At 37.8% G+C, this 24,186-nt stretch overlaps 1 protein-coding gene across 37 annotated transcripts in view; it reads right to left on the bottom strand.

Moving 5' to 3' along the window:
• Positions 1–24,186, bottom strand: part of MBNL1 (muscleblind like splicing regulator 1) — a 204,081-nt gene that overhangs the window by 4,096 nt on the left and 175,799 nt on the right. For 10 of the 37 annotated variants that reach the window (XM_072727190.1, XM_072727187.1, XM_072727170.1 and 7 more), the window contains 5 exons: positions 16,439–16,696; positions 14,068–14,221; positions 6,296–6,331; positions 5,514–5,608; positions 2,453–2,527 (listed from right to left, as the gene is read on the bottom strand). In XM_072727190.1, coding sequence (XP_072583291.1) covers positions 2,471–2,527; positions 5,514–5,608; positions 6,296–6,331; positions 14,068–14,221; positions 16,439–16,696 — 600 coding nt within the window. In that variant the 3' untranslated portion in view covers positions 2,453–2,470. Of the gene's footprint in view, positions 1–2,452; positions 2,528–5,513; positions 5,609–6,295; positions 6,332–14,067; positions 14,222–15,161; positions 15,216–16,438; positions 16,697–24,186 lie in introns of all 37 variants that reach the window. The other 27 variants (XM_072727181.1, XM_072727165.1, XM_072727164.1 and 24 more) reach the window with 5 other exon arrangements.

Raw genomic sequence — 24,186 nt, 5'->3', positions numbered from 1 at the left:
CAAATGTCACCCCGTACTGAGCTCAAGTACAATCCGCAAAATCGAGGGGCATAACGTGGTGGCAGAGTCAGTGGGGGCCAGAATTTGAGCTCACTTTAATTCATCTCTTTTATGGTTTAACAGGTTTCAAGAGTAATGATTCGGCCCCACAAAATGAAAATCCATGCAACTTAAGTCCTATTAAACACTACTCCTCATATTTGGGTGCTTAGCGCGGTGTGTGTTTGGGGAAAAATGATACTCTAAGTAACTGTTTTGGATCATTTAAAGTTTGGGATCTTTTTCCCCCCTAAAGCCAAGAAACATTAAGAGTCTAAGAACATTAAGAGCTTAAGCTTCAATCAATACAGACACATCCACTTGCTTGCTAATTGATAAACTAATGGCCATTTGGTATCATTTTTTATTTCAACCTGGATTATTGCTCAGAAATAAACACAGTTACATGTATACATACCAAGCGTACCCAATTGACTACAAAAGCTTGAAGTAGATCTTTTTTTAAACCTGTCAAAAGGAGGACTTTCCTTCCAAACCTACATAACTACAAAGTAATGTGCTTATTAAAAAATGTGGCTCTTGTACAGGATGATTATCAGATTACTGAGAAAGCTCAGTAATGAAGTAGACAAAAATCATTTTCAGTAATTTAATTCACGATTACAGCATGTCTTTGGTAGCTACTTCTGGAATGGCTCTCAAATATCGTCTATCCTCTTCTCCTGCATGGGCTCAACCTTTGCACAGTTATTGCTGCGGATTATTATCCACAAGGGTCTCAGAAACTGGTTCTCGGCTACCATGCCCTCACTTGGCACAGCGTCCCTTCTTCTCAAAGGCCCTCACTCCGCCCTTCTATCACAACCATCATCGTCCCCAATTCACTTATTTTCTGACTCTGCTGGAAAAAAAAAAATTGCTCCTTCATCTTTGCTCCAAGAGAAATTTGTTCAAACTTATTTTAATAAAGTGTGCTAAAATGTCCATCTTTTATCTCATTGTCTATTCATCTTGATCTCATTGACATGGGAGCACATGGTAACACACAGTACCAAAAAAAACAAAAAGTCATTGGTAAATGTGTTCAGATACATGAAAGGAAGCAACAAAGAAGGATCGCCCATCTTATGGCCAGGTTCAGTTTTTAAACGTGGTGGCTCTTTTTAAATATAAGAAATAGGGGATCCCCGGGTGGCTCAGAAGTTTAGCTCCTGCTTTCGGCCCAGGGCGTGGTCCTGGGGTCCCGGGATCGAGTCCCACATCAGGCTCCCTTCATGGAGCCTGCTTCTCCCTCTGCCTGTGTCTCTGCCTCTCTCTCTCTCTCTCTCTCTGTCTTCTCATGAATAAGTAAATAAAATCTTTTAAAAAGATAAATATAAGAAATATTCTGAGAGTATATATATATATATGATAGCCTGAATGCACACATTCTGAATATAAGATCACCTCTAAGGAAGGATGAAAAATGGCCACCTAAGTCAAAGTGTTTGAAGGAAAAGCATAAGACTTTCAAATTATCTCTGAGCAATGGCAACATTTTCAGAACTATGCAATCCTCTAAGGCGACTACCCTGAAGTACCTGAAACTCACTTGGATGCACAGATGTATGTGCATGCACATACGTGAGTGTGTGTATATACTTATTTAAAGTCCAACTCTTTACATCTGGATGACCCTGTGTGTGGGGGGAAGCAGGTACATGTTCTCATTTAGGATTTAGAAAAAAAAAATTAAAAAATAAAAGAAACGATGACCTACACCAGGGCTCAGCAAACTCCTACCTGCTGCCTAGTTTTATAAATAAAGTTTTATTGGGTGACAGCCACAGCCTTTCATTTATATGCCACATCCAGCCACTCCGTGCTCAGTGGCTGAGCTGCAGCAGGAAAGAGTGGAAACAGAAGCCATATGGTCCACACGACCACAAATATTTACTATCTGGGCTTTTCAGAAAAAGTTTGCCAACCCCTGATCTAGGCCACCTATGTAGTTTTAAATCACATTTTTTTTTCTCACACTTGTGTTTATTTCTAATACGAACTAAAAGCAAAATTTATTTTCCGTAAGTATTATGCATATTTAAGTGATATTAACATGTCTACTGTAAATGTGTATAATAAAATTCCTTATAAGCCGTTTTAAGATAAAAATGGGAGATCTTCCTTAGTCTGCTCAGAACCTTCAGTACTGTAACATATGCTGGGTGATAAACATATTCATTCATCTGAGCTTTGTTTAATTCGCTTGTACATTCTACTTATAGAACCGAGCCAGTCTCTAGGCAGGTGTTCAATAAATATTTGATGATACAGAATTTTAAAAATAATAAAAATAAAATAAAATACATATTTTCTCCGAAGTTTTGCAAAATTTTCTCAAGTGCATCATACAAATGTTATCTTAAAAAAGAAACACTACAAGTACACACTATATATGACATAATGAACTTACTGTTTAGTGATGAAAATTCTACATCTGGGTAACATACTTGTGGCTAGTCAGATGTTCGGCAGATATTATGGGTATCTAGCAAATAAAAAATTATTTGATGAATGATCCATGCAAGCAAGCCAACAACCAAGAGATGAAAACATTTTAATATTAAGTTTTTTTTTTTTTAAGAAAAGTGAAATTCAGCTGTGAGGTGACAGTCCTTATCTGGCCAACATAACAATAAGTTAATATAAACTTAATGTCCAAGTAGCAACTCATTGTTTAAAACCTTTGTGTTAAATACTATTCTATAAAAGTTATCAGTTTTTAGGAAGTAAGAGAAGTAAAACTACCAAAATTTCATGCACAGCAGTAATTGAAAGAAGCCCTTTTTGTTGGCCTACACACACACACACACACCTGTGGTTTTGGTTTTTTTAGTAATCCAGAAATCAAAGTAGGAAATGCCTTGCCTATTTTTGTGCAACCAATTTCTAACATTTTCGTTCAACTTACGGTTCCCTAACTTTTTTCTCTTTTTTTTCCAAATTAAAAATACCAAGGTAAAGATTTTAAAGGAGCATTTCAAAGGAACCAGATAAGAGCACAGGTTCATTTCAAAACATATTTCTGAATCTGGATTGCACATTTTATCATATTATAAATGGGCAAGAGAATTAAAAAAAAAAAAACTTGAGGAAAAAATATAGTAAGAAATCAATACAGAGGTGCCTTATTGCAATGGTCCCCAAAGCAATGAACTTCCAATTTGTAGCCAGATTTTCCTCCAACCCAGAATTATGGCTGCTAACCTGGGAGAAGGCTGCACGGTAGAGTGAGACCGTCAGAGGAGTGAAAAGGGTTCTAACACGAGAGGATCCACTTCTTGGCCGGGTTACTTTGAGCCAAGCACTAATTATTCTATGGTTAACAGTTTCTTCATCTATAAAATGGCACTGATCCCATCTCGGCAAGGTTGATGGGCGAAGAGGGAAATCACATACATGAAGGCATTTTGTTGCTGTTGTTTCAATTTAGATGTCCTAGACTAATCCAACATATTACAATCTGCAGTCTGGAGTGTAAATTAATATGTCTCTATTTTATTTCCATTTCTCAGCTGACATCTTTACACAGTTTTACAGCATTGGCAAATGGCACGAAAATGTGCTCCAAGCATAATGAAGCTTCTCATACCATTTTTCCTGCTGCTGCAGGACAGGATGTTGCACCCAACAGTGTAGAAGCATCAAGGATGGGGCTGTCGAAACATACCAAGGACCTTCAACACCAATCGATGCAGATGAAGGGCCAGCTATAAACTTCTGCATGCATGCAGGCTGCATTTTGTGGCATCAGCTATTTCCAGCATTGCTAATATACTGTAGGCATATACATATGTATGTATATGTAGATATAATATATGTGTGTATATATATATCCATTTCCCTTTTCTTTCTTTTGGTTGTAAAACAGTATGAAGACCCAAGATTATGCATGAAATGGTCACAGCACAATGCAAAAAGTAAAGTGTCCCCTACAACCCAGGTGGCCCAGGGCATGTTGAAATTTGCTTTGCTATAGTTCTGCTTACACCAGCAATTCTGTAGTCATACATGGTACACGCACAGAGCTCAGCATCATTGATTCGCACCACAAATGGACTGCATTGAATCCATTAAGAAATTTCTGCCATAGATTACTTACTAACATGCCACATATGCACAATCTAGTATTCTTGTAAATGAGTCTGATGTGTTAGCATAAATCCAGGGCTATTTTGACAAGCTTCAGAAAAACTAATGATTCTTTGCCAAGAAATGTTTAAAGCTTGTCTGAAACTTTAAAATACACCCATTTTGGCACGCTGCTTTTGAAAGTTTTTAATGGCTGCACTAATAGCTTACAGTTCTTCAACAGTACATGGTGTACCGCAGAAACCAGGGTGGCCACCTCTCGCGGCAGTTAACCACAGATTCAGATGGCACTTAACTGGCCTTCTCTTCCCAAGGGGCCACGTGTTGATTCCCATCTGACACTGGTTCTTTGGGCTCATTTGGCTACATTGAGCCTTAGTCTGTGGGTTATCTGAAATTTGACTTGGCTCTAAACCTTACTGAACTTTGCTTTCGTAACAAACGTGCCTATATGTTGAAGTCAAAGCCGACTTCACGCAAGTTTGACTTTGAGTCAACTGTCATTTTCTAAAGCACAACTCAAAATAGGATCAGAGAGCGTTGAATCAATGTCGGTTTTTAACTTTTAAATATTTTAATAATAATTTTCTTTTGAGCAGTCATTCCCGTACATCATGAAATTCAGATTTCTGAAACCGGCCCCATTTCCTTATGAGTAATCTGTGAAACTGTTACTCTACAAACTTGTATGGAACACCGAATGACTCAATTTACCATATTACCTCTTTTCCTTTATAGCTCTCCAAAACCTATGCTGGCTAATTATAGCAATAAGAGTGCACAGGGTTTTTTGTTTGTTTGCTTTTTTTGCATGTGTATGTGTTTTGTTGAAAGCACTGAGCATCAAAACCTGGACACCAACCTAACTTGTTCTGAATATACAATCTGCTTATCAAATGAAACTGTAATGAGTTTATAACGAACTCTATTTACAAGACTGGTCATTTGTGGCATATATGACATGTTTAAACATTTTGCTTTTTATGTTAAGAATTTAGGCGAGAACTAAGAAATTGTATATAGCAGATGGTTCTAATAAAAACCTACAATTACCTGCATTTTTGGTTGGTCAAAACACCTGCACGATTGAGACCAAATGAGAATTGCTTGTGTAAATATCATTTTAGTAGCTTTAGAAATGGAGCCGCGACAACTTTGGAGCACTTATAAATGGCATAAAAGCATTCTGCTGCTCATCATAGAGAGAATGTGTAGGCCAACAAGAGGTATCTTTGAAACCCCATGCTATTAAAGCACCCACTACAGCCCTCACGTACACACGACTCCCACTGACCTCAATGGGAAATCCACGTGCGTAAGGGCTGTTGGATCGAGCCCTATTAGAGTTGGTTTTTAAGAAACAAAGCTGTAAATTAGCAAACCTGGTTGGCTGTGGCTGTTGCAGCGAAGGGAACACTTGTGGCAGATGTTGTTGCTGCGGACACAGTGGCTGGCGTAGCACCGTGCACCATGGGAACTTTCGGAGGGAAAATCATATAAGCAAACATACAGAAGAGTGTAGCAATATGGAAACCATGGCAACATGGAGGAGATAATTGGGCATGGTATTTATCACAGCAATAAGCCATGTGACGGGACATCATCACCAGCGAGTGACATGCAATCACAGCGCAAAGCAGGACAACATTCCAAGGAGAGAAGGGGAAAGGGGATGAAAGAGAAAAAAAAGGGGAAAAAAAGCTTGTTACCATCAAATCAAGAAAATTGACACAACAGGCTTAATTTGCTACGTCAAAAACAAGAATTTCATATAGTGTTCATAGTCAGACATTCAAAATCTACGTCAAAATACAGGTTATCTACTTCATTTATACAGTTATCTGTTTGAACGTATTTTTCTTATTTATTATTATAAAAATACACAAATATATTACTTTTATGATACAGATTTTTCTTTTTTTACACACCAGAACTCATAGTCCAATCAAAATCCACCAAAGGTGACTAAAGGAAACTTGTGTGTAAAGAAAACATTTATGTGAGTCCATGTCAATTAAATAGAAAATGGCATTTAATTGACAGGTGTTAGTAAAAGGGAAATGGACTTGCCCAATAGATATAAGTTAAACTTAGCAGTGGATTTTGAGGGGCTGTGAGGTGCACCATAGGTTTAAGATAATCAAGAAACAAAGCTGGCACCTACCAACACTTGTAGCGGGTGTCATGCACAATATTGAGCCTGCCCATCATGCATTGCAACAGGAAGGTGGATTTGAAAAGGGAAAAGAATTAAAACATCCCATCACACGTGTAATTAGGAAATTCATTTGAACAAAGAAGAAAAATTGTTATTATGGGAACAGTGGCATGTAACTGTCAGCACAATCAAATCATACAATAGCACAGTGATCAATTAGAACTAGTCTCAAGTGAAGAATAAAAGCCAGTTTAACTGTGTGCTGGTACACTTTGTTTCTCCTAATTGCTGCCTATAAATAAAAGTATTTGGGGAAAAGTTTGCTTAATTCTTTTAAAAATAATATTGTTAATTTGTTTTGTTTTAATCTGGTTCCTAGCCATCTGGCGGCTTTGCTATTTCTGACTTCAACATATGACTATATGAACATTTTCTTTATATTGAGCACGTGTTCAATAATCAGAGAAATTATTTATTATTAAAATGCTAGGTAATCCAATGCACAAAACTGGCTTAACAATGTAATAAAACCAAAACACTCATTGTCATTCCCTTGGTTTTATCTCCCTGTTCACTGTAGCAGCAACCACACAGACACGGAAGGGGTTGTGATCATCCATCCGTACAGGAATTTTATTTGGAGGGATACCAAACAATAAATTATGCATAAAGAGAAAGTGAAACTTCTACATAGCTTTTGTTTGGAATTTAAATGCAGGAAGAACATTTAGAGGGGATATACTTGTAGGTCTCAAATTGGTTTGCTTAATAGGTATCTGAGGAGACAGACTGGTTTTTCACTGTGGGTTTAGGCCTTCAGGACTTCTTGGAATAGCAAATATTCTAGAAAATGTCATGTGCAAGAAATCATTGACTGGACTTCAATTAAAAAAACCCTGAATGGGACATAATGAAGATATATACATCGCATACGGGGGGTTAACTGTGATGTTTCGATTGTTCCAATCACGATGTTAAAATATTATGTATACAGTCCCTGCTCTCTTTTACATATAAACATTGCGAAATAGAATTTTTTTTTTTTTTTTTTTTTTTTTTTTTTACCAAGTACAGGGCGCTTCCCACATAAAGAACTACTGTTCTTTCTATGAGATTATTTTAGATTTCTAGGTTTTAAAATATCAAATGATTTTATATTTCTATCTAGATCTTGGCACATCCTATTTAAACACTAGCAGCATCTGGGATGAACATTTGTTAGAAAAATATCTGCCAATTGAGCCTTGTCAGAGATGGCCCTACAAAACAAAGCTGCCATTGAGAAACACGGATTACCGAACTGGCATCCCTGTAACAGCTGCAATTAGTCTGTTATCACAATTAGACCCTGGGCACAATGATCAGTGATTAAACTCGGGGAAGGAGCTAGGGAGGCATCCTCTCAGGTGGAGTAATATTATCCTGACAGGCATTCCTTTTTTTTTTTTTTAAGACACTTGAAGATCTCTATCATTTGCTACTACTATTGAGTCAAAGACTTGTGAAAGACAACAACAGAAACAGACCAGTAACAACAAAGACGTTAATTTGAGACAGTAGAGCAAGCGAAATTTAATCCTGGGTCTAGATCTTGTGAAATCATTATCCTCTCAAGGTGGGGCAAGAGGACTGGGAGAGAGAGGATGGAAAGATGAATGAAGAACAATACTGTGGTATTCAAGGATTTAAGGCCAGTTTAAATACTGTCCAGGTTATATGTTTTAAATTTACTATTTATTATGACGCTGCAATTTGCCTATTATATTTCATCCCATGCATAATGTAGCCTGCACATGCTGAAAGTGAGTTAACTCTCCTCTCTGTCTGAAGCTGCTATGGTTTGAATTTTAGTTTGAGTTATCTTCCTCGTTACCATTATAACCAGTGCACACAGTTTTGAGAGGGATTGGCAGCAAATAAACATAAGGCAGCAATGAAAATACTAGCCAGGTGCAATAACGCACAAAAATGAAGACATAATGCTGTAGGACCCACTTACCAAAACCAAAAATCACTTTGAAATGACCATAATATCCATCTTTACATCAAATGGGTTGATTTACTAATAGTGATGCGCAAATAGCCAATTGAAATTTTTTCCCTTAATTTTCAACACGAGGCAGATTTTAAGTGAACGTATTTGCCAATTTCAAATTTCCCCTGATATTTGCGTGGCAGACTGATGTGTTTTCTGAGGACTGCAATACTGTTGGAAGATGCAGGAGGAACAAGTGGGAAGGTAATTTAAAAAACGCGATGCCTGCACAGTTAAAAATACCTCAAGGAGAAGGGAAAGAGGTAGAAGAGAGAAAAAGGGAATCTAAGGGAGATTTGGTTGGAGGTCTGAATTTGGATGTGATAATTCAAGCCTATTTAAGATTAGAAGTATAAAGCTGATGTAAGGTCTTCCAAAATGTGTATCCCTGAGGCTTAAACTTGTGTCATTTAGAGCTAAAAGTTCACAAAACAGCAAGAGCTTCATACAGTTCCTTGCTGTTTTTATTCAGTGTTTTGAATTCTATTACGCTGCGCTACTGAATTCAAAGAAATAAAACCTAGTGCTACTACCTTCCAGGCTTTATTCTAAACTCTCAGACCTGCCTATGAAAGTGCTTTAAGAGACTGTTTTATGGAATTACGTTTAAGACTCACGTAAACACAACCTTATGAAATAATTACCATTAGGAACCCCATTTTATATATGTGGGGAAAAAAAATCAAGGTATAGAGAGATCGTAACTTGTGGGGGAGCTGGATTTAAACTCCCCAGCCTGATTTATGATCACTATGCTGAGTTTCAAGTAAACCGTCTGCATGAATTTCATTGATTATAATAAAAGTGACAAGCTGGGAATTTTTTTGTTCCTGTTTTCCCCTGTTTTCATCCTTCTGCACCTCCCCGCTCACCTCCACATCATCGCCAAAGAAAATTTCTAAGGCCCTCCCTCTGTTTCTTCATGTCTGTTAAGTTGAAACATAAGCCAAAGCTGAAGTTGCTTCAATAAGGGACCCTTATTTTTTAGATTTTTTTTTTTAATCCTAAGCCCACACTGAGGGCAATGATGCTAGGAGGAGAGAAGAGAGGTGTGCTTCTGAGGACAGCAAGTAAGCAAAACCAGTAAGGGAGAAAGGGGTGGGGGGAGCCCTCAAGATGCAGAGGCGGGGAGTCTGCAGGGTCTGTGAGTAGTTGGGCACACAGCCTGTTCTTCCACAACCAGCCTGTAGGCCCAGGCTGTCAAAGAAATGGGCTGCTTACAGGGCGACAGAGCTCAGGCAAGCATGCCTGTACCCGAGGCAGCCCCGGGAGCTCTGCAATGCCTGCCCTGCTGCGACCCTGTAAGCAAGGGCAATGATCACACAGGCAGGGACCAGTGCTGGCTAATGGGTGGAGGATGCACAGCCTGGCTACCCTGCTGGACTGCACAAGACCTCTCTTTGAAGGTGGGAATGGGAGGGAAGAGATGTGAGGAGAGGGTCCCAGAATCCTTGTAATGCCTGATATTTCTATCCAATACAGTGAGCTTAGAGTTTAGAGGTGGACATGATTTAAATTCAAGAAAATAAACTGATGTCATCTAACAGTGATATTTCTTACCTACTCTAATTTTGGGGGTGAAATTCATACCTACAGCATAAGCAGATCTTAGATTTGCATAATCTGTAGGGATAATCAATTTAGTCTTAAAGGGTGAAGATTTTTAAAAAGTAGTATACACCTAAAACTGAAAAAAAAAAAAAAAGAAGCTTGAATGTGAGCCTCATCTGATATTTTTTTTTATTTTTAAATGTGATAGAGGGTATAAAACAGCAGTCATAGAGTCAGATTATCAATAAGGCGTACTTCCTCTGTTAGGCCAAATCATTTTTTAGGATTTCATGTAAAGAGCTCACAGATATTGAGACACTGACTCAAACCCACCTGACCCGATTTCAAGTTCTATCGAAACCTTGCAAGCCATGCAACTTGGAGTGAATCACTGGACCACTCTAGGCTCCAAATTACTCACTGGTAAAATGGGAATAATAATGTCAACCTTTTGGGGTTGTTGTGAGGAAAAAAAAAGGAGATAACATATATAGAGTATCCAGTGTAGTAGGGCACAGAGCAAACACTCAACAGAGGTAACTCTTCTGAACAAAATGTGTGAAACAACCGGGCCGAAGCAGTAGGGAGTTGTGCGACTTGGCACTGGAGAGTATGCAGACCTTCCAAAGGATTTACACTTTGCTTTTATTGAAACGTTCTTAGACAAATATTCTTGGATGCTAGTGTTTAGCTCCTAGGTCATAGGTTTGTAATCCCTAGTGTCAGTACTGGCATACTATGTAGCATACAATCAATGTTTGTTGACTCGATGGATGGATGGATGGATGGATGGATGGATGGATGGATAGGTGGATGGATGGATCAATGAGTGGGTGGATGGGTAGACGGATGGATGGAAAATGGGGAAGGATAGAGGAAGAAAAAGAGGAAGGGAGGTAAGGAGGATGAGAGAGAAGGGAGGAGGAAAGGAGGTTAAGAGGGAAGATGAGATAGATGGTTGGAAGGACAGATGGATAAATGGATGGAGGAGGGCATGCACAGATGGATGATAGGTAGACACCACCTAAATTCAATTTTGTTATTAAAAGTTATGATACATAGTAATTTTTTTTAACCTGGCTACCTGGCTTGCCACTGAACTCTGATCTTTTGCCAGCTACCTAGTCACCTCCTCTATTGGTTTAGGCAATTATCCTTCACTGTAACTTCAATGAAAAAGACCTACACATCCCTGAAGCTATAAACAAAGTAAGAGACTACAGAGCTCTAAAACTCTAAGTTGCAAAAATTATTATATTGTGGGCAGCTGGGATGCTCTGATCATGTAATTCATCTGTATGCCTGCAGAATAACATAGTCTTTGGAAAATAAACTTCCTCTTCTCCTAGATATATGTAAGATTACAGGAATTTGTGGCAGGATGGATGCCCTCTTGTTCTCAGAGCATTTAAGAGATTTAATTAGTTGGAAACATTTTAAAAATTGAGAAATTTCACAGATGAACATCCAAATGAGGTAAATGTAAGGTCTGGAAAAAAAACAAAACAAAACAAAACAAGATCTGGCAATACCAGATGAACATCGGGGCCACTACATTCGACTATACAGGTTTGCATGACCAAGTGCGGGAGGCAGGGACACAATTACCCTATAAGGTAAATGGAGCCACAAAGGAGGTGCAGTGTACAACAGGTACAACCTGCCAGGCAGATATTCCTCTGAGGCCATTAAAGGCTGAGTCAAAACATTCACTGTCCCCTTTAGATTGGGGCTGTGCTCCCCAGGGCCTCCTGCACCCCACAGTGCTTGATTTATTTCTCATTCCATTTGTTTATGTTTCCTGCCTGACCTCTAAGGCATTTTTAGTTTACATTCTCTGCATTACAAATATTTCTTTCCTTTCTGGCTACCCGACAAAGTGGGTTGGCACAAGTAAAGATGGGCCATCCATTTTAACCTCTTAATGTCACAGAGCCAATTTTTTTTTTTTTTGTACACAAGCACATATGACTATAATGACAATATTTTAAAAGAATGATGAAGGTATTACCTACTTCTGATGACATGACTAATAAAGGTTAAGCCCTTTAAAACTGGGTTACAAACAAATGTAATTTTATATTACTGTTGCCGTAATTTCCTATCACTCTGATGCAAAATTCACCTACAAACGCAGGTTATACCTTAACAGTTTCAGGACATTTCAATATGTGGTGACACGTTTTATTAAAATTAACGATGCTTAGTTTCTAGAACAGAGAGATAAGGATGATTTTGAATTATGAACGTGTTTGTTTTTCCCTGACCCGATTCCTTACCTAGCATCTTTTGCTCTGTCTTATCCACAGACTAAAAGCCTTGCTAGGGAAGAGACTACTGTCATAAATAACATGTAATTAGTGGTTAAGTTCATTTAGAAAAGTCCTCAGTTATTAGAATGTTGGAGAAATTAATGTAAAACCCGTTTAATAAGCCAAAAACGTTAGATTTCCTTAAAAACACATAGAAGAAGTTAGATCTTTTTAATGTTTAGATTTTAAATAAAGAAATTCACCTTGAATGGCAATGTTTTATTCGATGAGAATAAACCGACTAAAATAATCTTTGATTACTTGAAAGACATTATGGGATCTACTACCTACAATCTCTTTAAACTTTGTTTAGCCATCAGACTATAGAGAAATTGATTACTTTGTTCAAGACAGCATAAATCTAGGGGCACAGTAATTTATGTAAAAGCAAAAAAGAAAAAAAAAGCAAAAAGATCAAATTGTGGAAATCTCCAAAAAATCTATATATGTCGAGAAAAAAGTGTTGATCTTTAAAAAAATAAGAGGAATATATATAAAATATAAGAGGGATTTTCTCCTCTGAATGTAATAAATACCCTACAGATCAAAACGATGTAATCTGTAGTCTCAAATGGACAAACAGCATCTTGATAGATACTATTTCATGAGTACAAATATTTTACCCATAGTGCCTAAGGCATACGCTGTTTTAATTCATGGAATACTCCAGATACTCTGGTTCATTGAATGTTGAACCACATTCTACATATGGATGGCCAGACTTCAGAGATGAGCTGTATAAAAGGTTGTGCTTTAGAAGTGTAAAAAACTAAGTGTAAAAAGGTGTGCTTAGCAGCAATAAAAGCTAAGGTGAATGTAGTATATTCTTTTGTTCATTATTCAAAAATAAATAATCACATCCCCTCACGGCATTATGAACCCAATGCATCTAAGGACTGTCTATAGAGGATAATATACTAATGATGCTGGACCTTCTGACCTACACACCTCCTCATTAATTCATTAATTTATTCATTCAATGAGTAAGATAAAATCATCTTATTAAATAAATCTCTGGACCCATGGTAATCATTTTAGAAAGGTTAAGAGGTAAAGAAGAAAATGGGATTAGAGTCTGCAGTTGGTTGAATTCCAGATTACCAGAAATTTAATATGTGCTTCTTCTTCTGTATGAAGAGTGAGTAAAAATAATAAATTTTCAAGTAGTTAAGTGACTAATGTGTCTCAATTTTATACCCTTGTGGATAGCTCTAGAGGATGTTTCTGTGACTAAGCTGAAATCAACTGAAACCACAAATGTATAACTCAATGGTCGGTGTAAAACCCCCTGGGGCCTTAGGACTATTTGAATATTAGGTCAGGAGCAAATCATGATTTTTAAGCAATGTGCTGGTTGGCACCAGTAAGAGCACTTTTTAAGAGCTCTGGAACACAGAGTCAAGTTTTCAAGTTTTTTTTTTTTTTTTTTTCTCCACCTTGAAAACAAAAAGGCTGAAAAATAAAAATCGAACCTGGAAATGTCATTTCATAGAATTCCAATTTACTCTATGGAATCATGAAGGCAAAGGGGTCTTACAGCAAGAAAGTGTCATAAAATAGCTTGACAGACATATAACAGTGTTGAGGAAGAAGGAAAAAAAAAAAGAGAGAGAGAACTATATTTCAGTTCCAAATTACACAAACAAAAATAAATATATAAAACATCACACTGATATTCATTCCACTCCTCATTAAGTTAAAATTCTCAGTTCTTAGGGAAAACCGCCTGTGCTACCTGAGGTAAGTTTCCACCACTGCCCACCTTACCTGTCACCTTATCTATGGCTGACAGCAAACTGGGGGGCATGGCTTATCTGCTTAACCAGCACAACTCCCTGCCGCTCATCAGATTCGTTCATTAACAAGCTCAGACCCCTTACCTGGTGGGAGAAACGCTGTATGTTGTTGCAACTGCATGTTGGCTAGAGCCTGTTGGTATTGGAAAATACCAGTGTTAAAGACTGCGGTGGCACCGTTGGTTTTTTCAAGAGCAGGCCTCTTTGGTAATGGGGGAAGTACAGCTTGAGGAATTCCCTGTTTAGTGAATGAGTATAAAAAACAAATACCAGTAAAAAGAGAAAAAGAAAAAAGAAAAATCAGTTGAAGGCTAAAATTGTTAGGAAGCATGAGCAAGCAAGCAGCAGAGCACTGAACTACCCGGGGGGTGGGGGTGGGGGGAATCCAATCAACAAAAATTAAAGAAAAAAAAAAAAAAAGGCAAGACCAAAGCTTTTAAAGGAAGCATTATTTTTGTTCAAAAAAACAAAAAACAAAAAACAAAAACAAAAACAAAACAAAAAAATAAACCCCACTAGGACGAGAGCACATGTTATAATGTGTTAAAGTGTTTTAAGTCCCATAATGCTTCAGGCTTTCTGTGAGAAGCCACTGATTTGGGGAAAGAAGAAAAGCTGCACTGCGAGCTCCATGAGGATTGACGAGTATAAGCAATGTTAATAGTTAATTGTACAGAGTGACCGAAACAGGTAAAATAAAAACTAATCCCACTCTGCTCCTCCCCCCCAGACCTACCTAGACATGCACATGTCCCAGAGCATGCAAGTTTTTTTTTTTCTTAAACACTGAACTATAAATATTAAAAAATAAATAAGTCTATCACTAAAGCCATGCTAACCAAACAGGTACATAAATATACAGTCAAAAAATACATTTTTTTTTTTAATGTCCTTAAAGTATTTCACTAGAACATTCTACAATGTAGTTAAACTGAATGTGGGCTGCTGGGCTTTTTGGAATCTTTCATTGTATGATATCCGTCCAGGTACATACAGTATAGTCTTTTCCACTAATTTTTGTCAGGAAACCACACTCAGTTTTTCATTGTACTTTACAATTTTTACAACAGAAAAAGGAATATATATATATATATATTTTTTAAATTGATTTAAAAAAAAAAAAACTTGTATCTACAATAAAGCTACATGCCAAGCTAAAAGGTGAAAGGTCATAGTACCAGGTCAAAGGTTGCCTCGAGGGGTCGCTTCAGTGATTTGACAGCCGACTGAGTCTTAATTAGCAGGCAGCGAGCACATGATGGCAATGGGCCAGTGGGGTTCAAGCGCATTAACATAAACAGCAAGCAGAGGTGCATCATGGGGGCAGCAGTGCATTTTTGGGTAGGTGAGAAAAAACAAATAAAAAAACAAATCATCGGAATGCCATATACAACGAATAACAAGACTAAGCATGCACAATAAAGGCACTACTGAGTTGTTATTGGGAGGATAACTCCTCTTTGTAGTTAATTACAAACAAGATACTCTAACAGAAAAAAAAAAAAAAAGAGTGAGAGGAAGAGAGGAGGAGAGAGTCTGCCTTCTGTATTTTTGCTCAAGTATCCGTAAACAAACACAGAAAAGACCTCTCTCGTGATTATTTTGCTGGGCTGTGAATACCACACAGTGTCTTTTTTTTTTTAAATGAATATTTTCATGATTAAGTCATATATATTTATGTAAAAAAAAAAAAGGACAACATTAAAACAGCTAAGCAAAGAACAAAGAATGGACTCATTAAAATCAGCTATTAGATCACATTAAAATTTACCTTAAGAATATGGGTATCTGCTCTGAATGATCCAATGTCTAACTCCTTGGGTACTGCTGTCTGTCTCTCTCCTTTCTATTTGATGGCATAGTCAAGCTTCTCTAGTTTGACAGTTATGCTTATGCCACAATAGTATGTAAGACGGTCTAGAGAGCACACGGTTGAAAATCTGGTGGCTGATCCTCACCACAATTTTGCTTAAGCAATTCTCCTAAATAGTTCCAGGTTATGTTACTGTTAAGAGCGAGATATACGTAGAGAAGAGCCCTGATGTGCAAAAGAACACACCGAAGGGGAACGATGGCTGATTAGATGGCACACAGAAAAATAAGAGGACCGAGAAATGGCGATATCGTTAAGTTGAAAAGGAGACAGGTGGTTCTTTACAAAGCAGAAGTTTCAGAAACCCTACATCCAGAATAAGACAGAGTATTAAGAGTTAGGCCAAGGGTAGGAGCAATCTGAACCACTGGAGGAGTTACCCTCACATCTGTGAACGGTAACTCAGGATGTATTATCTGGGATACCTGAACAAACATATCTTCAGCAAAAACAAAAACAAAAACTAAAAATAAAAATAAAATAAATTTAAAAGGTTAATAAATGAATAGCTTGTAGTCAGATCGAGTGGGTCACTTGGCTTTACTGACTGCTAACAAAGACAGGCCTGATGCCGCTACTCACCATGGCAGCTGCGGTGGCTGCAGCCTGGGCTGCCGCAGCCTGGTTGACCTGGTATTGGGCAGCCTTGATCTTGGCTTGCAGATGTGCGGGAGGATGAAAGTATTTGCACTTTTCCCGTGAGCATCTCCCTTTGATGTAATCCATACACACGGTGACGGTGTTGTCATTGGTGTCGATCATTGTGCTGTCAGCAGGGTGAGCAAACCGACAATCGTTCTCTCCTCTGTTGCAATTGCCTCGCTGGTACTCTCGACACACCTGTGAGGTCATGAAGCGCACGGGGCTCAGTCAACACGGGCAAAGAGAATCATCCTGCAGATTTTAACTCAAAGTCCAAAACCAGTGGTAGAAGGGCCACACGTGAAAGGGGGGGAAAAGGTCATTTGCAAAAACAAAAAACAGAACAAAAAAACAGAACAGAACAAAACCAAAACAAAACAAAACAAAAAAAAAACAAACACAAAAACAAACAAAAAAAAGCATCATATAACTTGAGGAGTTCCTCATGTCGCACACAAGTTACAACCCCATGTCGGTGGGATTTCCATGAGAAGGCAACTGCATTTTGGCTACTAACTAGGTAAGACATCTAATTTGAATTCTGTTGATATAAGCGACCAAGGGAAGAGCAGTGACTTCACAGTGAGGACACCTGGTGGGCACCACTTGAACCAAGTGATCAAAATGAGTCGCGCCAGGAGGACGACAGGATGGCATCGTGTGCCCACTGGTGGGACGCACTGCGGAAAGAAGGGCCCGCACACCGCTTCGTTGGATCATTGCTGACGCTGCATGAGCAGAAGTCACTCACCAGAGAACATCAGACAAGCTGAAGGGGGGGAATGTTTTTGCGAAATAACTCATCAGTACCCTCCCCAAGTGTCAAGGTCATGAGAGGCAAGGGACAATGAGACAGCACCACCGATCCAGCGACCCCGGGGTCGGAGACAGGATATTGGTAGAGCAACTGGAGAAACCTGAGGTCTGCGGCCTGACCCACAGCAGAAAACCATCCTAATTCTGTTTTGCAAGTGACCACGTGGTGGTGAGAGAGGGTCAACTCTCTTAGGACAACTGGGGAAAGGGGAGGAGGGAACTCCTGGTTCTGTTCTTGCAACTTCTGTGCTCATCCGAAACGACTTACAAGTAAAAGCATAAAAAAAAGTTAAGTCTGATAGCTTTTCTTTTTTAAGATTTTATTTATTTATTTATGAGAGACAGAGGGAGAGAGGCAGAGACCCAGGCAGAGGGAGAAGCAGGCTCCCTGTAGGGACTCGATCTCGGGATCCCGGGGTCATGCCCTGGGCCAAAGGCAGATGCTCAACTGCTGAGCCATGCAGGCGTCCCTCTGATAGCTTTTTAACCAAAAAAAAAAAAAAAAAAAAAAAAAAAAGAACTACACTATCGCTAATGATCAGCGATTCTCCCCCCCCCCCCCCCCTTACACAGAGCAGATGGGAAAAGATGGGTTTTCGTTACTATTTGTTTGCGATCGGTTAATGCTGGATGGGGGGCCCCTGGGGAAAGGGTGAAATGGATCGTTGCTCATGGGTCTGCTCAATTCTGACTCTTTATTATTAAAGTTTGCCAGGATGGTTGCTCACATCAGGAAGTTGCCAGCACGGTCTGCGCTGGAGCTAGTTTGACCTTTTTGCCACAAGAGGGCCGTCTAAACCCCAGAACGTCCCCTTAGTAGCTTCAAGCTCCCACTCCGCGCTCCAAGGAGACAGTCTTTACCTTGCACTAACTGAGAAAATACAGACCCCGAGGGTTTTCTTTCGGAGTACAGCAGGAAAGAGGAAAGGCGACCCGGTTATGATTTTAAAAGCACAGGTTTTCTCGGATTTGTGTACATGAGATGATCACAATCGAGTCTAGGTACTTTCCCCCCCTTATATCCATATCCCATTACTGAGCGAAGTGCTTCCTTTTAAGACCGCTATCATCTGTATCACGCTCCCTCTTAAAGTCAGCATCATAAATGACACCTTGTGCTATTTTTTTTAAACCCCAAGCTGGCGGAAGCTTTGTATATGCACAGCAATGAACCAACTTCATTCACCACCTCGTTCACTTTAATTTTTAAAAAATTTGCTAAATAAATATTATGGGACAGACACTCTGAGAGATACTAAGAATACAAAGAGGACTTAGGAAGTTGCCGAAGACCCTATAAGCTTTGTTTTTCTTCGTTGCATCTGTCTTCTCAAGCCGAAGAAAACAAGCGTCACCAGGAGTTTATAATTTGAAAAGCAGGGCACCTGGGGGGGCTCAGGGGTCGAGCATCTGCCTTTGGCTCAGGGCGTGATCCCAGGGTCCTGGGATCGAATCTCGCAGGGAGCCTGCTTCTCCCTCTGCCTGTGTCTCTGCCTCTTTCTCTGTGTCTCTCATGCATGGATAAATAAAATCTTAAAAAAAATTGAGAAGCACAAGCTGTTACCCCCTGAACTACTGTCCTCCACTCTGGTTGAGCGCTGGAAGCAGGTGCAGAGCTTTCTGCACCACAAATCCCCAGTCCCTAACCAACACTTCACTGGATTAGGCTCAACAAAACAACCAGGAAGAGAGACACACTTAAATGAACACAAAAACTTCTCACGTATGTGTATTACATTTATGCTAAATTTATTCTTATCGTACGAACAAAAAGGCTGTTTTTCTGTTTAAGCCAAGCTGTGTCGGTGCAGTGTCACGTCATAGGAAACTCTATGTGAACGCAGACTCCTGGGGTTGGTTCTCTGGTACTTCTTGCTTTCTTGAACATGCTCACAAAGAAACTGGCAACAGATAAACTGATACCCTATCTTTCCATTTATCTTACTCTTTGCCACACTGACAAGAACGATCTGAAGGCAGCCTGTGTGTGAGCTCTTTAATAACTATTAAAACCTAAGATTTGTTATTTTCCAAAAACAATTCTGCAAGTGCCTGGTGCCAGACATTTGAGCGTCATTCTCCTAAAATACAACCCGAGTGCCGGGCTTTTTGACTTTTTCTCTGTCCCAACATTCTTTATATTTTCAGGGATATAAACCGAGGTTCAGATTGCACACACCTGGTCATTCTAATTTATCTTCTCATCCTCTCTGCTTCATACATGTGAGTGTGTGGTTCATATAGGTTAAAGACTGATTTATATTATCATTTTCTACTCTTTCCTCTCTTGCAAGATGCAGCTTAGGAGAATTCTAAATACATTTAAGGGGAATAACTAGGAATCCACTTAGAAACTGTCCTAAAACCAGCCTTTTTGAAGGTTCAAAGGATTTAGTCAATTGCTTTGGCATGAGACACATTTTTTACTGTCTTATTTTTTCCTAGCTTTAAGTTCTCCCAACACGACATATGGAACAGAGTAAGTATATTGAAATAGCCATTCTCCCATTATTTCTGCTTTTGAAAAAAAAAAAAAAAAGAAATCTCCTATGAAAACCTGTACCATTGGGAGCTAAATGCCAGAGGGGCTAGAGAAGTATGCCACGCGCCAGATGTGCATCTGGATCATTGGTACCTACCTGTACAGAACAAATTCCCCACACTTTTAAGACACATCTTTGTCTAATGATGACCACCAATAAAACAGGATCTATTCCTTGACGACTGACTTTGGTTTGGCCTGGTTTCTTTGATGAACTCAGGAAAACTTTGTGGACTATGCTGAGCCTCGAAAGAAATCTCTTAGATGTAGTATTATATTAGCAAATGATATAAGTGGGTGACAAAACTTCAACAAATTTAATCTCATAATTCATATCAGGATAAGATAATTTAAAACACAAAAGGTTTAAAGTCCTAACAACATTGTGGTTCTTTTTTCTCTTCTCATCCACTCTTCTGCAGGCACACATTTTTCAAATAGTTGTAATTATGGTAGAGCTACTACCTGGTGACCTGTTTTGTTCAATGATGTGTGTAACCATATTTTTGTTTTACTAAACAGGGTCCAGAGTGATCATTTTGTGATGGCTGCATCAAATTCCATCCATTCAGAGACCATCTAGATTATTTTCAATATTCTCATATTGCAAAGAATATATTCATGACTATAGACATTTAAAAATCATTTTCTAAGGTTAAGTCTGCAGAAATGGCATTAGTGGGTCAACAAATATAAGTACTTTTTATAGTTCAGTAAGTGGTTTTCAAATAGATTAAAATAATTCCATCTATTTAGCTAGACACATAATGTGTTTCAATCAAGAAAATGTCTGTTGAGTCTTTCACTCTATAAACATTAAGGCAGGATTTGTTTTGTACATCAGGTAAGTTTTAGAATTTTCATACAAAGTAAATAAGGGGCTGCTTTTATATTTTAAAAAAATCATTTCAAAGAAGAAACTCATTGAAAACATTTATAAATGCCAAATTCCATTTCCAGGATCATCTATGCAATAATTATAAACTTTAAAAAACTAGATGAAAAAAGTACTTAGAAAAACTTCCCAAAGAAATGTGAATTATTCTATGTAAACCTTTTTTTGTTAATTCAATGGTAGTGGTATATTGGAATGATAATAGAATTCAGAATCAGAAATTGTGGGTTCTTTCTAGTTCCTACACTTACCAGCTATGGAACCATGAATATTGAGTAAAATAACGCATAGATAGCTGAAAACACACAATAAAAATCTGGTTAAAATAAACAGTTCTTCTATTTGACAACTAGGGTGGGGTTTTTTTTTTTTTAATGAATGTGATAAGCATATTTCAAAATGGTCGCAAAGTAATAGGTTTTATAAGTATTAAATTCAGCAATGTTCTGCAAGTTAAGGCATGGGATTCTCAAGACATCAGGTCAATGTATGAACTTATTCAAAACTGGACAGTCATTTGCATGTTTGCTAAGGAGAGATCTCTTTGAAGTAATATGTTTTGTGCTCCCCATATCTAACTCAGTAATTTTTGGAGAATAATTTCCAAAAGCAGGAACAGACAACTTATTATAATAAGAACAGGGACTATTTGAATATTTTGGGAAGTCATTTTAAACCTTCATGACAAATATTAAGGAGCTTATTATATATATATGATATTATATATTCAATAAATATTTAAGGAGCTTTTTATATATACATATAGACATATATGTATATAAATCCAGATATGCACCTGTTGTTCAACAATAAGCACCAAAGACTTTATTTTCCATTAAGCTTGAGCTATATGAAATTTCAAAAAAGGAATACTGGAAAATCAATGATTTTATCAAGGTATCCACAGCATTAGCAGTCATGCGTATACAAGCTAATGCCCAGAAATAATCTGTATTTTCAACTCAAAATGGATAATCTCCACATTTTAAAATTCTGGTGATTATTAGTAATGATCTTAGTTGATTATATAATTAAATTCCCAAGATAGATGTCTGATGATGTCATATCTAGTTTTAATCTGTTACCTAATACTTGTACGAATTTAGTCCACCTGAACTTCAGACACCCGTGTCAGCTACCTCAGAGGATTTCTGGGAAGATCAAACGGGAGCTGTCTTTGAAATCTAAAAGGCAAAACTGTTCATTACCATTAGGCCAGAGAACACAAGCATATTTCTATAGATGACATAGCTTAGAATTTATCACTTCACCTCATGTAATTAAAACAAACAAACAAAAAACAAACGACATCTGAATATATAGGAATGGTCAACTAAAAAACAAAAACAAAAACAAAAACAAAAAACCCAGAACACTTTTCATTAAATCTACATCCAGGTCTTCACTTATTCATTCCTATGAATCACTGTAAACCAACAGGATAGGAAAACACACCCAACTCTGAAACGAACTCATCAATAGGCCAAAATGCTGAAATCTACAGTTATTTTTATTACTTTTTCTAGATAAATGAAGTTAGAGAAATTTTAGCTTTAAGTTGAATGCAGAAAGTAGTGGGAGAACAGCAAAAATGAGTGGCTAAACTTAGTAATTATTGTATTTTCGACAACTTACAATTCTTTCCTCTCCCAAACAAAACTCAGACTAATCACAGAGAATAGTCACTGACAGACAAGAGGTTTTAAAGGGGATATGACTACTGATAAGAAGCCAGTCTAAAGCCTCATGACAGATTAAAAAAATAAACGACACAGACCTGTGTGTGCAAAACTCATATTTCTTAGTAATTTTCTAAAGAAAGTAAAATATCATTCAAGCAGTAGCTAAACACCCTCTACAAAAATACACAATTAAAATAATCCTATCAATAAATCCCTTTCATTACAAGCATCTGCTTTCTAATCTTATTTTGAGTCAAATGTCTTTTATATGCAATAGATCATGACAAATCCATTAAACTTCTATAAAAATCCCAAGCAAGGCAGCCTTCCACTACTACTTGAACCCTCACTTAGCTTTAAATACTCTTTTTTGTCTGTAGTCAATTGGAATCATATTGTCTAATGCCTGTAAGAAAAGTCACTAGACTCTTCTGTGTCAGTAAGTACTGGAAGCACTCAGCAACCAATGGCCTAAATTAGGTACTCATGTCATGATTACATCAGTAGGATAAAACTTTCAGCACAAGAATAATTTTAAAACAAACCAAAAAAATAAAAATAAAAATAAAATAAAACAACTCCAACTGAAAAATATCAGAAGCCATGTGGTGTGCCCACCTTTCCTGAAATACATCCTATGTTTTTCTCAAATAGACTGATGATACAAAAATGATGCAGTTAACCAAACTACAATCTAATATCTTCATCAGCATCTGAAATGCACAGTCACTGGTTAGTTTTTAGCTTGATTAATGCCATTATGCGGTATAAAATGACCTTAATAACCATCAGTTTACTTGGAATATTTCATAATGTGCACTGTGTTCTAACAAAATGTTGAATGTTAAAGTTGTATCAGAGGAGACGTGTTTTTAATTCTGAGTCACAAATAACTATATATATAAGGTAAATGATGAAAAGTCAAGACTTAAATAGCAGGTGCTGGCATCCTGTGGAGTAAATATTTGATAGACTATTTGCATTTCGAATCACCGGGCCAATTTGTAGAAAAGCTCCCAAGACCCACTGAAAACCTACTGCATCAGTCTAGGGCGATGTGGCCCTGCATTTTTAAGCAATCGTCCCAAGTGAGTCTAATCACATTAAAACTTGAAAACCACTGCCTAGGACCAAGGGCATGAACGAGACACTATATTTTGTAGTTGGAATGCTCAAAATGTAAACACGTTCCCAAGGAGAATGTTAACAAATGTTAAAAATTCGTCATGTTCTATCCTCTCTGTTGGATGGCACTAAACTCTGAATAAAGGCATGTGTCTTTTTTTTGTGATTAATTAATTAACTGGTTGACTGGCTCACTTGTTCGTTCATTGAACAAGTTACTGGGTATCATTTATGAGCTTGGCACTATCCTGTGCGGACCTTTTCTCGTTATGGGTAAGACAGCAATCAAATGGTTTCAAAGATATTCCTCACTTTATTTTTTACTTGAAAGATGTTCACGAGGTCTCCTTTGGATATTGTTGGATGAGAAAATGAATGCATTCATGGGTCCTTTTGTACCATAAAAAAGGTTATTGTGTAACTATCACCAACTCTTTGTTATAAAGACATGACTGAAAAACCTTAGTCCTTTCCAGTATCTATAGATTTTAACAATTTTTTAAAATAACCCCTGAAAATAAACTGCTGCTTGGAAATTATGAAAAGGTATGCCAAAGTCCCGAAATGGAGTTTTAAAAGCCTCATTTCAGTGACCAATATGTAAGAGGTTTGCTCCTTTTTAAAGACT

The sequence above is a fragment of the Vulpes vulpes genome, chromosome 11 (genome assembly GCF_048418805.1).
Source record: "Vulpes vulpes isolate BD-2025 chromosome 11, VulVul3, whole genome shotgun sequence".
Classification (NCBI taxonomy): Eukaryota; Metazoa; Chordata; class Mammalia; order Carnivora; family Canidae; genus Vulpes; species Vulpes vulpes.
This window is presented reverse-complemented; position numbering and strand designations above follow the sequence as displayed.